This window comes from Gopherus evgoodei, unplaced genomic scaffold, assembly GCF_007399415.2.
Source record: "Gopherus evgoodei ecotype Sinaloan lineage unplaced genomic scaffold, rGopEvg1_v1.p scaffold_82_arrow_ctg1, whole genome shotgun sequence".
NCBI classification, from domain to species: Eukaryota; Metazoa; Chordata; order Testudines; family Testudinidae; genus Gopherus; species Gopherus evgoodei.
The window spans coordinates 222142-235206 of NW_022060103.1; the positions used below are offsets into that span (position 1 = coordinate 222142).

Consider the following 13065-nt stretch of genomic DNA (forward strand, 5'->3'; position numbering starts at 1 on the left):
ACCATGCGCTTCCGGGGGGGGCAGCCCCCCACCCCACCCTTCATCCACTTGGGACAGGGGCAGGGGCTGGCTGGCTCAGGAGGATAGGAATGGGACACGGGACCTTTCTCCTCTGAGGGGTGTTGGTCAGGGGGATACATTGGGCTGTGGGGCTAAGGCCGTCTGGGGCACTGCACTGTCTGAGGCTGCCCCCACTCCCCTCCCGGAGCTAGGGACAGAACCCAGAAGTCCTGGCTCCTAGCCCCCCTTGTCCCAATGCCCTTAGCCAGGCATGTCCCATACACCTGCTTAGGGCCCAGGCTCCGACTGGGACAGCAGAGCCTTCTGCTGGTGGGCTTGGGTGATTACCCACCAGGCTGGGCACCTCCAGGAGGCTGGCGTCTCTGAGCTAGACAAGGTGGCATGTTGAGGTGTGTGTATGGGTGTTGGCGCCCCGATAGTCCGATCAGTGGGTGCCACAGCCGGGGGGCTGAGTTTCTCCTGCATTGGCAGGACGGCCTCAGCCCCCCATAGCCACAAGTGGCACAAAGTGGTGTCCAAGGCCCACCATACAAGGTTGGGGCAGTTGGGGGCGGGGGGCAGCCTTGGCACGACTGAGAGGCCTTGAGCCAGGGCTGATGGAAGGGATAGGGCAGAGCCATCATGACTCTGAGGCCAGGGCAGGGTCGGGGGGTGGTCTGGGCGTGACCCTAGAGCAGGGGTCGGAAACCTTTCAGAAGTGCTGGGCTGAGTCTTCATTTATTCACTCTAATTTAAGGCTTCGCGTGCCGGTGATACATTTTAATGGTTTTAGAAGGTCTCTTTCTATAAGTCTATAATATATAACGAAACTATTGTTGTATGGAAAATAAATCAGGATTTTTAAATGTTTAAGAAGCTTCATTTAAATTAAATTAAAAGGCAGCTCTCCCCAGGCGGGTTGCCAGGACCCGGGCAGTGTCAGTGCCACTGAAAATCAGCTCATGTGCCGCCTTCAGCACCCGTGCCATAGGCTGCCGCCCCTGCCCTAGAGTCATGGGGACTTGCAGAGTGCTGGGGAGGAGGGGACATGGTGGATTGAGTGGATGGCCGTGGCTAGGGGGAGTGGTTGTGGGAGAGCAGCCGTGATGTGACTGCAGCTATGTTGGGGGGCCGGGCACTGCCTTGCCATGATGGGGTGGCCATGTTAGATGGCCTGGGGCGGCCGTGGTGTAACAGGACGGCCATGTTGCATGGCCCAGGGGGGCCTTGGCATGATTGGGCAGCCACGTTGGGGGGCCCAGGATGGCCTTGGCAGCCATGTTGGGGGGAGCTGCGGCAGGGGTCGCCATGTTGGGAGGAGGTGGGGCGGCCTGGACATGATGGGACAGCCATGTTGGGGGGGTGCTGGAGCAGCGATGGCGTGATGGGGCGGCCATGTTGGGGGGCCCAGGGCAGCCTTGGTGGCCATGTTGGGGGGACGATGTTAGGGGCCTGGGGCAGCCATGTTGGGGAGGCGCTGGGGAGCATTGGCGTGATGGGGCGGCCATGTTGGGGGGACAATGTTAGGGGCCCGGGACGGACATGTTGGGGGGCGCTGGGGCAGCATTGGCGTGATGGGGCGGCCATGTTGGGGGGACAATGTTAGGGGCCCGGGGCGGACATGTTGGGGGGCGCTGGGGCAGCATTGGCGTGATGGGGCGGCCATGTTGGCGGGACAAAGTTAGGGGCCTGGGGCAGCCATGTTGGGGGGGGTGCTGGGGCAGCGTTGGCATGATGGGGCGGCCATGTTGGGGGGACAATGTTAGGGGCCTGGGGCGGCCATGTTGGGAGGTGCTGGGGCAGCGTTGGCGTGATGGGGCGGCCATGTTGGGGGGACAATGTTAGGGGCCTGGGGCGGCCATGTTGGGAGGTGCTGGGGCAGCGTTGGCGTGATGGGGCGGCCATGTTGGGGGGACAATGTTAGGGGCCTGGGGTGGCCAGGTTGGGGGGACGCTGGGGCAGCGTTGGCGTGATGGGGCGGCCATGTTGGGGGGACAATGTTAGGGGCCCGGGGCGGACATGTTGGGGGGCGCTGGGGCAGCATTGGCGTTATGGGGCGGCCATGTTGGCGGGACAAAGTTAGGGGCCTGGGGCAGCCATGTTGGGGGGGGTGCTGGGGCAGCGTTGGCATGATGGGGCGGCCATGTTGGGGGGACAATGTTAAGGGCCTGGGGCGGCCATGTTGGGGGGGCTGCTGGGGCAGCGTTGGTGTGATGGGGTGGCCATGTTGGGGGGCCAAGGGCGGCCTTGGCGGCCATGTTGGGGGGACAATGTTAGGGGCCTGGGGCAGTCATGTTGGGGGGGCGTTGGGGCAGCGTTGGCGTGATGGGGCGGCCATGTTGGGTGGCCAAGGGCGGCCTTGGCGGCCATGTTGAGGGGACAATGTTAGGGGCCTGGTGCAGACATGTTGGGGGGACGCTGGCGCACCGTTGGTGTGATGACGTGGCCATGTTGGGGGGGCGCTGGGGCAGTGTTGGCATGATGGGGCAGCCATGTTGGGGGGACAATGTTAGGGGGCTGGGGCGGCCATGTTGGGGGGCCCAGGATGGCCTTGGCGGCCATGTTGGGGGGACAATGTTAGGGGCCTGGGGAGGCCATGTTGGGGGGGTGCTGGGGCAGCGTTGGCGTGATGAGGCGGCCATGTTGGGGGGACAGTGTTAGGGGCCTGGGGAGGCCATGTTGGGGAGTGCCGGGGCAGCGTTGGCGTGATGGGGCAGCCATGTTGGGGGGACAATGTTAGGGGCCTGGGGCGGCCATGTTGGGGGGGTGCCGGGGCAGCGTTGGCGTGATGGGGCGGCCATGTTGGGGGGACAATGTTAGGGGCCTGGGGCGGCCATGTTGGGGGGGGGCGCCGGGGCAGCGTTGGCGTGATGGGGCGGCCCTGTTGGGGGGACAATGTTAGGGGCCTGGGGAGGCCATGTTGGGGGGGTGCCGGGGCAGCGTTGGCGTGATGAGGCGGCCATGTTGGGGGGACAATGTTAGGGGCCTGGGGCGGCCATGTTGGGGGGACAATGTTAGGGGCCTGGGGCGGCCATGTTGGGGAGTGCCGGGGCAGCGTTGGCGTGATGGGGCGGCCATGTTGGGGGGACAATGTTAGGGGCCTGGGGCGGCCATGTTGGGGGGCCCAGCTAGGCCTTGGCGGTCGTGTTGGGGGGACAGTGTTAGGGGCCTGGGGAGGCCATGCTGGGGGGAGCTGGGGCAGCGTTGGCGTGATGGGGCGGCCATGTTGAGGGGACAGTGTTAGGGGCCTGGGGAGGCCATGTTGGGGAATGCCGGGCAGCGTTGGTGTGATGGGGCGGCCATGGTGGGGGGACAGTGTTAGGGGCCTGGGGAGGCCATGTTGGGGGGTGTCGGGGCAGCGTTGGCGTGATGGGGCGGTCGTGTTGGGGGGCCCAGGATGGCCTTGGCGGCCATGTTGGGGGGACAGTGTTAGGGGCCTGGGGAGGCCATGTTGGGGGGTGCTGGGGCAGCGTTGGCGTGATGAGGCGGTCATGTTGGGGGGACAGTGTTAGGGGCCTGGGGCGGCCATGTTGGGGGGAGCTGGGGCAGCGTTGGCGTGATGGGGCGGTCGTGTTGGGGGGACAGTGTTAGGGGCCTGGGGCGGCCATGTTGGGGGGTGCTGGGGCAGCGTTGGCGTGATGAGGCGGCCAGGTTGGGGGGACAGTGTTAGGGGCCTGGGGAGGCCATGTTGGGGGGTGCTGGGGCAGCGTTGGCGTGATGAGGCGGCCATGTTGGGGGGACAGTGTTAGGGGCCTGGGGAGGCCATGTTGGGGGGAGCTGGGGCAGCGTTGGCGTGATGGGGCGGCCATGTTGGGGGGCCAATGTTAGGGGCCTGGGGCGGCCATGTTGGGGGGAGCTGGGGCAGCGTTGGCGTGATGGGGCGGCCACGTTGGGGGGACAATGTTAGGGGCCTGGGGCAGCCATGTTGGGGGGACAATGTTAGGGGCCTGGGGCAGCCATGTTGGGGGGCCCTCGATGGCCTTGGCGGTCGTGTTGGGGGGACAGTGTTAGGGGCCTGGGGAGGCCATGTTGGGGGGAGCTGGGGCAGCGTTGGCGTGATGAGGCGGCCATGTTGGGGGGACAGTGTTAGGGGCCCGGGGAGGCCATGTTGGGGGGCGCCGGGGCAGCGTTGGCGTGATGGGGCGGTCGTGTTGGGGGGACAATGTTAGGGGCCCGGGGAGGCCATGTTGGGGGGAGCTGGGGCAGCGTTGGCGTGATGGGGCGGTCGTGTTGGGGGGACAGTGTTAGAGGCCTGGGGAGGCCATGTTGGGGGGTGCCGGGGCAGCGTTGGCGTGATGGGGCGGCCATGTGGGGGGGAACAATGTTAGGGGCCCCGGGGCGGGACATGTTGGGGGGGACCCAGGCATGCATCTCGGCGGGTCGTGTTGGGGGGACAATGGTTAGGGGCCTGGGGAGGCCAGTTGGGGGGAGCTGGGCCAGCGTATGGCGTGGATGAGGCGGCCAGGCTGGTGGAGGACATGTTAGGGGCCTGGGGCGGCCATGTTGGGGGGAGCTGGGGCAGCGTTGGCGTGATGGGGCGGCCATGCTGGGGGGACAGTGTTAGGGGCCTGGGGCGGCCATGTTGGGGGGAGCTGGGGCAGCGTTGGCGTGATGGGGCGGTCGTGTTGGGGGGACAATGTTAGGGGCCTGGGGCGGACATGTTGGGGGGCCCAAGATGGCCTTGGCGGTCGTGTTGGGGGGACAGTGTTAGAGGCCTGGGGCGGCCATGTTGGGGGGAGCTGGGGCAGCGTTGGCATGATGAGGCGGTCATGTTGGGGGGCCCAGGGCGGCCTTGGCGGCCATGTTCGGGGGGCCTAGGGCAGCCCTCGGCCAGAGTGGGTGTGGCAATACCCACGCCCGGGTTGGTGACTGAGGAGGAGCCACAGGGCGGTGCTGTGGCTAAGGAGGTGGCCCCGCCTGCGCCGTGAGAGGCCGCTGGAAGGAGCGGTTGTGGTGACGATTAAAGGGAAAAACCGTTAAAACCGTTAAATTTCAAACCTTCGTAGCCTGAGGCCGCTGCCCGCCCCCTTTAGGAAGTGATCGATGGGCCGCTGGACCAACGGGCGAGCAGAGGGGCAGCCGGGGCCCAATCAGGATCCGCGCGCGCTTCCTCAGCCGCTCCCTCTTTAGAACGTTGTAACTGACAGCGCTTGGCGCCAATTCCAACGGCCGCCGGGAGCGCGCCGGCCCCGCCCGTCGGGACCAACGCCGCACGCCAATGAGCGCGCGGCGGCGTAGTGAGCGACAGCATCGTCGCCCAATGGCAGTGGAGGGGCGGGGCCCGTCGCTCCGGGTTTCCTCTCCGGCTCGGTCTATTCCCCCCCGCCCCCCCTCAGTCCCCGCGGGTTCTTCGCTGCGAAGAAAATGGCGGCGGCGCCGAGCGGAGACGAGGAGCGATTGTGAGTGGCCGGGGGAGGGAGGGGAGAGGCGGAGACGGGACCATTCGCTCCCCTCGCGCGGGGGGGAGGCGGACGGGCCCATCCCGCGGGCCCCGCGCCAGGAGAGGAGGGGGAGCGCGCGCGGGGGGCTGCGGCTGTTGGTTCCTTCCCGCTCGCGGCGGCCCCTCCTCCCCCTCCCTTTCGCGCGCGCCCGGGGGGTCCCGAGTGCGTCACAGCGGCCCCCTCTGACCGGGCGGGGCCGCCCCTCACCTGAGGGCGGAGGGAGGAGGCTGAGGGGAGGGAGGTCAAAGGGCAGCTCGCGCCAACCTAACCCCCCCGCGCTAACCTATCCCCCCTCCCCCCCCCGCCAAGGGCCCGGCTCGCGCCAGCTTCCCCCCCCAACCGACCTGCCCGGTTCCCGCCAACCCCCTGAGCGCCCCCCCCCGGCTCATGCCAGCCCCTCACCCAGTGCTGACCCCCCCTGCCTACGGCCCGGCTCGCGCCAGCTTCCCCCCCCCCAACCGACCTGCCCGGCTCGCGCCAGCCCCCCACCCAGTGCTGACCCCCCCCGCCTACGGCCCGGCTCCCGTCAACTTCCCCCCCAACTGACCTGCCCGGTTCCCGCCAACCCCCTGAGCGCCCCCCCCCCGGCTCATGCCAACCCCCCACCCAGTGCTGACCCCCCCGCCTACGGCCCGGCTCGCGCCAGCTTTCCCCCCCCCCAACCGACCTGCCCGGCTCGCGCCAGCCCCCTGAGCCCCCCCCCCTGCTCGCGCCAACCCCCCACCCAGTGCTGACCCCCCCCGCCAACGGCCCGGCTCGCGCCAGCTTCCCCCCCCCCAACCGACCTGCCCGGCTCGCGCCAGCCCCCTGAGCGCCCCCCCACCGGCTCATGCCAGCCCCTCACCCAGTGCTGACCCCCCCCGCCTATGGCCCGGCTTGCGCCAACTTCCCCCCCCAACCGACCTGCCCGGCTCGCGCCAGCCCCCCACCCAGTGCTGACCCCCCCCCGCCAACGGCCCGGCTCGCGCCAGCTTCCCCCCCCCCCAACCGACCTGCCCGGTTCCCGCCAACCCCCTGAGCCCCCCCCCTCCCGGCTCGCGCCAACCCCCCACCCAGTGCTGACCCCCCCCGCCAACGGCCCGGCTCGCGCCAACTTCCCCCCCAACTGACCTGCCCGGTTCCCGCCAACCCCCTGAGCCCCCCCCCCCGGCTCGCGCCAACCCCCCACCCAGTGCTGACCCCCCCCGCCAACGGCCCGGCTCGCGCCAACTTCCCCCCCAACCGACCTGCCCGGTTCCCGCCAACCCCCTGAGCCCCCCCCCCCCCGGCTCGCGCCAACCCCCCACCCAGTGCTGACCCCCCCCCCCGCCAACGGCCCGGCTCGCGCCAACTTCCCCCCCAACTGACCTGCCCGGTTCCCGCCAACCCCCTGAGTGCCCCCCCACCGGCTCATGCCAGCCCCTCACCCAGTGCTGACCCCCCCCCTGCCTATGGCCCGGCTTGCGCCAACTTCCCCCCCCAACCGACCTGCCCGGCTCGCGCCAGCCCCCCACCCAGTGCTGACCCCCCCCCGCCAACGGCCCGGCTCGCGCCAGCTTCCCCCCCCCCCAACCGACCTGCCCGGCTCGCGCCAGCCCCCCACCCAGTGCTGACCCCCCCCGCCTACGGCCCGGCTCGCGCCAACTTCCCCCCCAACTGGCCTGCCCGGTTCCCGCCAACCCCCTGAGCGCCCCCCCACCGGCTCATGCCAGCCCCTCACCCAGTGCTGACCCCCCCTGCCTATGGCCCGGCTCGCGCCAACTTCCCCACCCAACCGACCTGCCCGGCTCGCGCCAACCCCCTGAGCCCCCTCCCCGGCTCGCGCCAGCCCCCCACCCAGTGCTGACCCCCCCCACCGGGCGCGCCAACTTCCTCCCCTCAACCGACCTGCCCGGTTCCCGCCAACCCCCTGAGCGCCCCCCTCCAAGGCCCGGCCTGACTCGCGCCAACCCCGTCGATGCCCCTCGGGCCTGGCTCCCGCGCCAGCCCACTCAGCCCTCATCCCCAGGCCAGGCCCGGCCCGGCTCCCGCGCCAGCCCACTCAGCCCTCGTCCCCAGGCCAGGCCAGGCCCGGCCCGGCTCCCGGGCCAGCCCACTCAGCCCTCGTCCCCAGGCCAGGCCCGGCCCGGCTCCCGCGCCAGCCCACTCAGCCCTCGTCCCCAGGCCAGGCCCGACCCGGCTCCCGCGCCAGCCCACTCAGCCCTCGTCCCCAGGCCAGGCCCGGCCCGGCTCCCGCGCCAGCCCACTCAGCCCTCGTCCCCAGGCCAGGCCCGGCCCGGCTCCCGCGCCAGCCCACTCAGCCCTCGTCCCTAGGCCAGGCCCGGCCCGGCCCGGCTCCCGCGCCAGCCCACTCAGCCCTCGTCCCCAGGCCAGGCCAGGCCCGGCCCGGCTCCCGCGCCAGCCCACTCAGCCCTCGTCCCCAGGCCAGGCCTGGCCCGGCTCCCGCGCCAGCCCACTCAGCCCTCGTCCCCAGGCCCGGCCCGGCCCGGCCCGGCTCCCGCGCCAGCCCACTCAGCCCTCGTCCCCAGGCCAGGCCCGGCCCGGCTCCGGCGCCAGCCCACTCAGCCCTCGTCCCCAGGCCAGGCCCGGCCCGGCTCCCGCGCTAGCCCACTCAGCCCTCGTCCCCAGGCCAGGCCCGGCCCGGCTCCCGCGCCAGCCCACTCAGCCCTCGTCCCCAGGCCAGGCCCGGCCCGGCTCCCGCGCCAGCCCACTCAGCCCTCGTCCCCAGGCCAGGCCCGGCCCGGCCCGGCTCCCGCGCCAGCCCACTCAGCCCTCGTCCCCAGGCCAGGCCCGACCCGGCTCCCGCGCCAGCCCACTCAGCCCTCGTCCCCAGGCCAGGCCCGGCCCGGCTCCCGCGCCAGCCCACTCAGCCCTCGTCCCTAGGCCAGGCCCGGCCCGGCTCCCGCGCCAGCCCACTCAGCCCTCGTCCCCAGGCCAGGCCAGGCCCGGCCCGGCTCCTGCGCCAGCCCACTCAGCCCTCGTCCCCAGGCCCGGCCCGGCCCGGCTCCCGCGCCAGCCCACTCAGCCCTCGTCCCCCGGCCAGGCCCGGCCCGGCTCCCGCGCCAGCCCACTCAGCCCTCGTCCCTAGGCCAGGCCAGGCCCGGCCCGGCTCCCGCGCCAGCCCACTCAGCCCTCGTCCCCAGGCCAGGCCCGGCCCGGCTCCCGCGCCAGCCCACTCAGCCCTCGTCCCCAGGCCCGGCCCGGCCCGGCTCCCGCGCCAGCCCACTCAGCCCTCGTCCCCCGGCCAGGCCCGGCCCGGCTCCCGCGCCAGCCCACTCAGCCCTCGTCCCTAGGCCAGGCCCGGCCCGGCCCGGCTCCCGCGCCAGCCCACTCAGCCCTCGTCCCCAGGCCAGGCCAGGCCCGGCCCGGCTCCCGCGCCAGCCCACTCAGCCCCCGTCCCCAGGCCAGGCCCGGCCCGGCCCCCCCGCCAGCCCACTCAGCCCTCGTCGCCAGGCCCGGCCCGGCTCCCGCGCCAGCCCACTCAGCCCTCGTGGCCAGGCCCGGCCCGGCCCGGCCCGGCTCCCGCGCCAGCCCACTCAGCCCTCGTCCCCAGGCCCGGCCCGGCTCCCGCGCCAACCCACTCAGCTCTGGTCCCCAGGCCCGGCCCGGCTCCCGCGCCAGCCTCCCTCCCCAGGCCCGGCCCGGCTCCCGCGCCAGCCTCCCTCCCCAGGCCCGGCCCGGCTCCTGCGCCAGCCCCCTCAGCCCCAGGCCCGGCCCGGCTCCCGCGCCAGCCCCCTCGCCGCCGCCAGCCCCCTCGGCGCTGGCCCCCCCCCACAGGCCCTGCCCGGCTCCCGCACCAGCCCCCTCACCGCCGCCCTGCCCGGCTCCCACGCCAGCCCCCTCGGTGCCGCCCGGTCTGACTCGTTCCAGTCCCCCCATTGCCGTCTCCCCTGGCCTACTACACTCCAGCTCCCTCGGTGCTGACCCACCCGGATCACGCTAATCCCCCAGTCCAGCTCACACCAGTCCTCTAGTGCCGATCCCCTCGGCCTAGCCCATGCCAACCCCTGAGTAAGCTTACGCCAACCTGGATAGCTACCACCAACTCCTTAGCCCCGACCCCCGCCAGCCCCGCTCACGCCAAGCCCCCTCGGAGGTGTTGATGTCAGCAGCACCATTCTAGTTCCATTCACACCAACCACCCATGTGGCCCAGCACCCTTTCATGCCAACACTTCCCCTTGGTGCCCTCACGCCAACCTGGTGTTGCTCTGGGTCCCTCTTGCGACAACTCCCAGCTCTGTCTTGCTCCCCACTCACACCAGCCCCTTTACTGCAAAGCCACTCAGGCCTGCTCCCCCAGAGCCACCCCACTAGCTCCAGTTCCTCCTCACAGTGCTGCCCCATTTCTGCGCATCCCTTCCTGGCACTGTGGTGCCACCCAGCCCTGCTCACGCCTGCACCCCCTGCCCAGGATTGTGCTGCTGCTCCATTTGCACTCAGACCAACTCCACAGATGGCAGCTTTGTTTCCTCTCGTCCCAGTCCTCCGTGGCACTATGGTGCCCCCCACCTGTGCCAGCCCCCCAGTCCTGTGGTGCTGCATGGCGTGGCTCATGCCAGCACCTCCTGTCCTTGCCCGATTCCCTTTCACATCAAGTCCTGTGATGCCATCCCAGCCCCTACTCATTGCCAGCTCCCTTGCCATCGTGATGTTGTCCTGGCTCCACTCAAGCCAGCCACACTCCCAGGTCACCCCCTTTCTCTTCATGCCGATCCCGTTCCCTGCCCACGCTCAACCCTCTCCTGCCCAGGTGCTGCCCAGCCTCTGCTTATGTCACCCCTTTGGTGTTTTGGATATGCCCGCCGCAGAGCTGAGGTCCTGCCCCAGTCTTGCTCATGCCAGCCCCTAGCTGCCTCTGCTCACAGCAGCTCCAGCCTCGAGGTGCTGCAGGCTCACCCCAGTTTCCCAAGTATCGCGGGCTCACATTAACCCCATAACACCGCCGGGCCACCCCATGCCAGCCCTGGAGGAGCCTCTTGACTCCTGCCAGCCCCCTACACCGGGACCCCAAAGTGCCGTGGCCTGCATGCTCGTGCAAACACCTCAGCTCCCCACTCAAGCCAGCCCAGCAAGTCGTGGCACGACGCTAAGGCGTTATTGCTGGGCAGCGTCAAGTCCCAAGCACCAAAGCATTGTCCATCCTATGCCAACTCCTGCAGTGTCCTGGACGTGTCCCCTGCACTCCCACCAGCCCCTCTGGTAATCCCAGTGCAGACTGTCACCTGGGCCCTGTCCACTGGGGTCACCTTCATGATGTTTTCCCTCGGGCATAAATTGTTCATGCCGATCTCCTGGCTTCAGGCTTCCTCTTCCATTGGTTTTCCCGACTCTTCTGTGTACCGTGGGGCCACGTCCCGCGCCGTCCTGACTGGATTGCTCTATTTACCTGACAAATTTTGCAGGAGGGGATTGTTTGAGGGTGAAATTCGTAGGACATGAACTGTTGCTCCTTGCGTGGCATGGGAACGAGGCTTACAGGAGCTGGGATCTCCAGTGGAGACAGAAAAGCAGCCGTCTCTGGGGAGAAAGTTACTCTGAGAGTTACGCTCGCAGCTAGCACGAGCCACCTGGCTTACCTGGGAGTTTGGGTTACTCAGGGTCTGGTGAATCCGAAGTGCGTGTCATTGAGGTGGTGTTAACGTCTGGCCTGTACCAGGGGCCCAGACTGGGGTGAGAATGATTTGCATAGCTGTTGCCGCGCATTGTAAGCTCTGTGGGGCTGAGACTGTGTCGTTCTGTGCAGCTTTAATTCGTGACTATGGATAAATGTTGAGCATTGCTGCAATTGGCAGAAGATCATCTAAGAAACTGTTCTTTTGAGCTGGGAGCTTGAAGAGATGTTCACTCCCATGCGACCCGTAAGCTTAAATATTTTGAATTGGCTTTTAGGGAAGTGGCATGAAGCTGCACCCAGGGGAGATGGTTACAGCGGGGTGATTTTTGAAGGGGAAAGACCCGAATTGGCTGTGGAAGCCCAGTTTTATGGAGACTGATCTCTTATTTGGCAAAAACCTGCCGATCAGCCCCTGGCTGGCTGCATCCATTTCGTTTTGACGCTGCGTCTTGGAGATGCGGTGTCCAAAGAGGAACCAAAGCGCCGATGAAAGGGCTAGAGGCTACTGTCCCCGGGAGCTGGGATCCTGGTTCAACACCTGGGCTGGGCCATGTGGAGACCACCGAGCCAGAGACTCTCTGTCTGCTAGCTTAGCCCCCTTTGGAGAAGGGACCTAGCATTGGCAACATGTCCCAAGTGCCCGTGATGACAGGGCCAGGAGAGCTCCGGCCACTCCTAACAGCTTAGGTAGCACACAGGAGAGCAGTTGGCAAAACCCCAGAAGCAGGAGCCATCAACTCCCCCCCCCCGGCCCTCCCCCACTCCAGCCCATGTTTGCCACACGCTCTTAAGGGAGGTCACCGAAATGTTACATCCCGTCCCTGAGAGGCACAAACAGGGGCCGGCAGCTGCGTTCCTGGTGGGAGGTTTGTCATCTCTCTCTCAGCAGGGGCATACGCTGCAGCTTGCCCCAAAGGTTCCAAAAACCAGATCTGTGTAATAACCCAAATATGGGTTTGTGCTTCTGGGGCTCAGGTTTCTCGAGGATTGCTCTGGACTTGTGCGCACTGGAAATCGAAGTCTGACATTCTGACCCCAGGAGCTGGGGCTGTGGGGAGAAAACCCATCATGTGTCATGAGACTTGTGATGAGTTGGCTACGCTTGTTGGGTGGGTTGGGACATGCCCAGAGCAACGGGCTCCCATCAGGGATGCCCATTGCGATGGGGGGCCCCGATCCAGGGTGAGGGGGGCCTGTGCTATGCCTGGTGTGATGAAGGTCCCTGATGTTTGTTAGCAGGAACGGGGGGACCCCAATCTTGGTGTGTGCAGGCTTGCTCTGTTGACTGCGCTAATAGCCGTGATCGTTAAGAGGGTGGGCATTAGGGAGTAGCCACCTGGCGTGTGGTGGTTTGTTAACGGCACTCATGGTGCATCGAGGATGTGGAGCAGGCGCGGGCTTGCTGCACCTTGGAGGGTGGAGCCCCCTTGCCAGCGGTGGGCGGGCGAGCTGTGGGAGCCCAGCGGGCAGCACCTAAAACCAGGCTTCTGGTGGCTTTGGCTGGGCCACAGGGATTATATTTTTGGAGGCTGAACGGCTGCTGAATGGTCTGTGCTCTGTGCTGTGCAGCCAGCACTGGTGTGTCATTATTGCAATCAGGGATTACACTGTGCCGTTTAGGGGAGCTTGGTCCGTCCGGCACCCTCCGAGTGCGGTCGGGGTGGCCACAGCTGGCCAGCTTTCTCTCTGCTCCAGGAATCAGCAGTTGGAGGCTGCCTTGGTAGGAGATGCTCCAATCTGTGCCCGAAGCGTAGGGTTCGTTCTCGTTGCCTCGTGCGTGAAGTGAACTTCGCAGGCCCGCGCTCCATCCTCTCTCACCGAGATCAGGGCTTTTTCCGTTGTGAATGTGAAGAAGTTCCTACGAGGTGTGGTGGCAAACGCAGTCGGGGGGTCCCGAGGCGGGCGTCGAAATCTGTCGCTGTGTGAAAGGATTATATAGGGAGTGGTTGACAGAGCTGGAGGTAGGAAATCAGGCCTGACTCCGCAGGCCTCTTCTGACTGTGTATGCGAACGTCCACCAGGGCAGTGT

The 13065-nt window shown here is 68.0% G+C and overlaps 3 protein-coding genes across 4 annotated transcripts in view; 1 reads left to right on the plus strand and 2 right to left on the minus strand.

The window, feature by feature from the left end:
• The window catches only part of LOC115644002 (red-sensitive opsin-like), a 12201-nt gene extending 10891 nt beyond the window's left edge, over nt 1–1310 (minus strand). Inside the window, exon 1 of the mRNA XM_030548048.1 lies at nt 1249–1310. Within this exon, the coding sequence (XP_030403908.1) occupies nt 1249–1310 (62 nt within the window). The remainder of the gene's footprint in view (nt 1–1248) is intronic.
• Nucleotides 917–5173, minus strand: LOC115644017 (extensin-like). Of its 2 annotated transcripts, none has more exons than XM_030548094.1 (2): nt 4636–5173; nt 917–4039 (listed from the first exon to the last, which is right to left on the minus strand). In XM_030548094.1, exon 2 carries the CDS (start codon nt 3491–3493, stop codon nt 2510–2512), a length of 984 nt encoding a protein of 327 aa, XP_030403954.1. In that variant the 5' UTR covers nt 3494–4039; nt 4636–5173; the 3' UTR covers nt 917–2509. The 2 variants fall into 2 exon arrangements, with proteins under 2 accessions (XP_030403954.1, XP_030403956.1); XM_030548096.1 differs by lacking the exon at nt 4636–5173 and having other exon boundaries at nt 917–2999; nt 3036–4310.
• A 93-nt stretch (nt 5174–5266) lies between these two features.
• Nucleotides 5267–13065, plus strand: part of MECP2 (methyl-CpG binding protein 2) — a 30173-nt gene continuing 22374 nt past the window's right edge. The window contains exon 1 of the mRNA XM_030548093.1: nt 5267–5399. Within this exon, the coding sequence (XP_030403953.1) occupies nt 5365–5399 (35 nt within the window). The 5' untranslated portion in view covers nt 5267–5364. The remainder of the gene's footprint in view (nt 5400–13065) is intronic.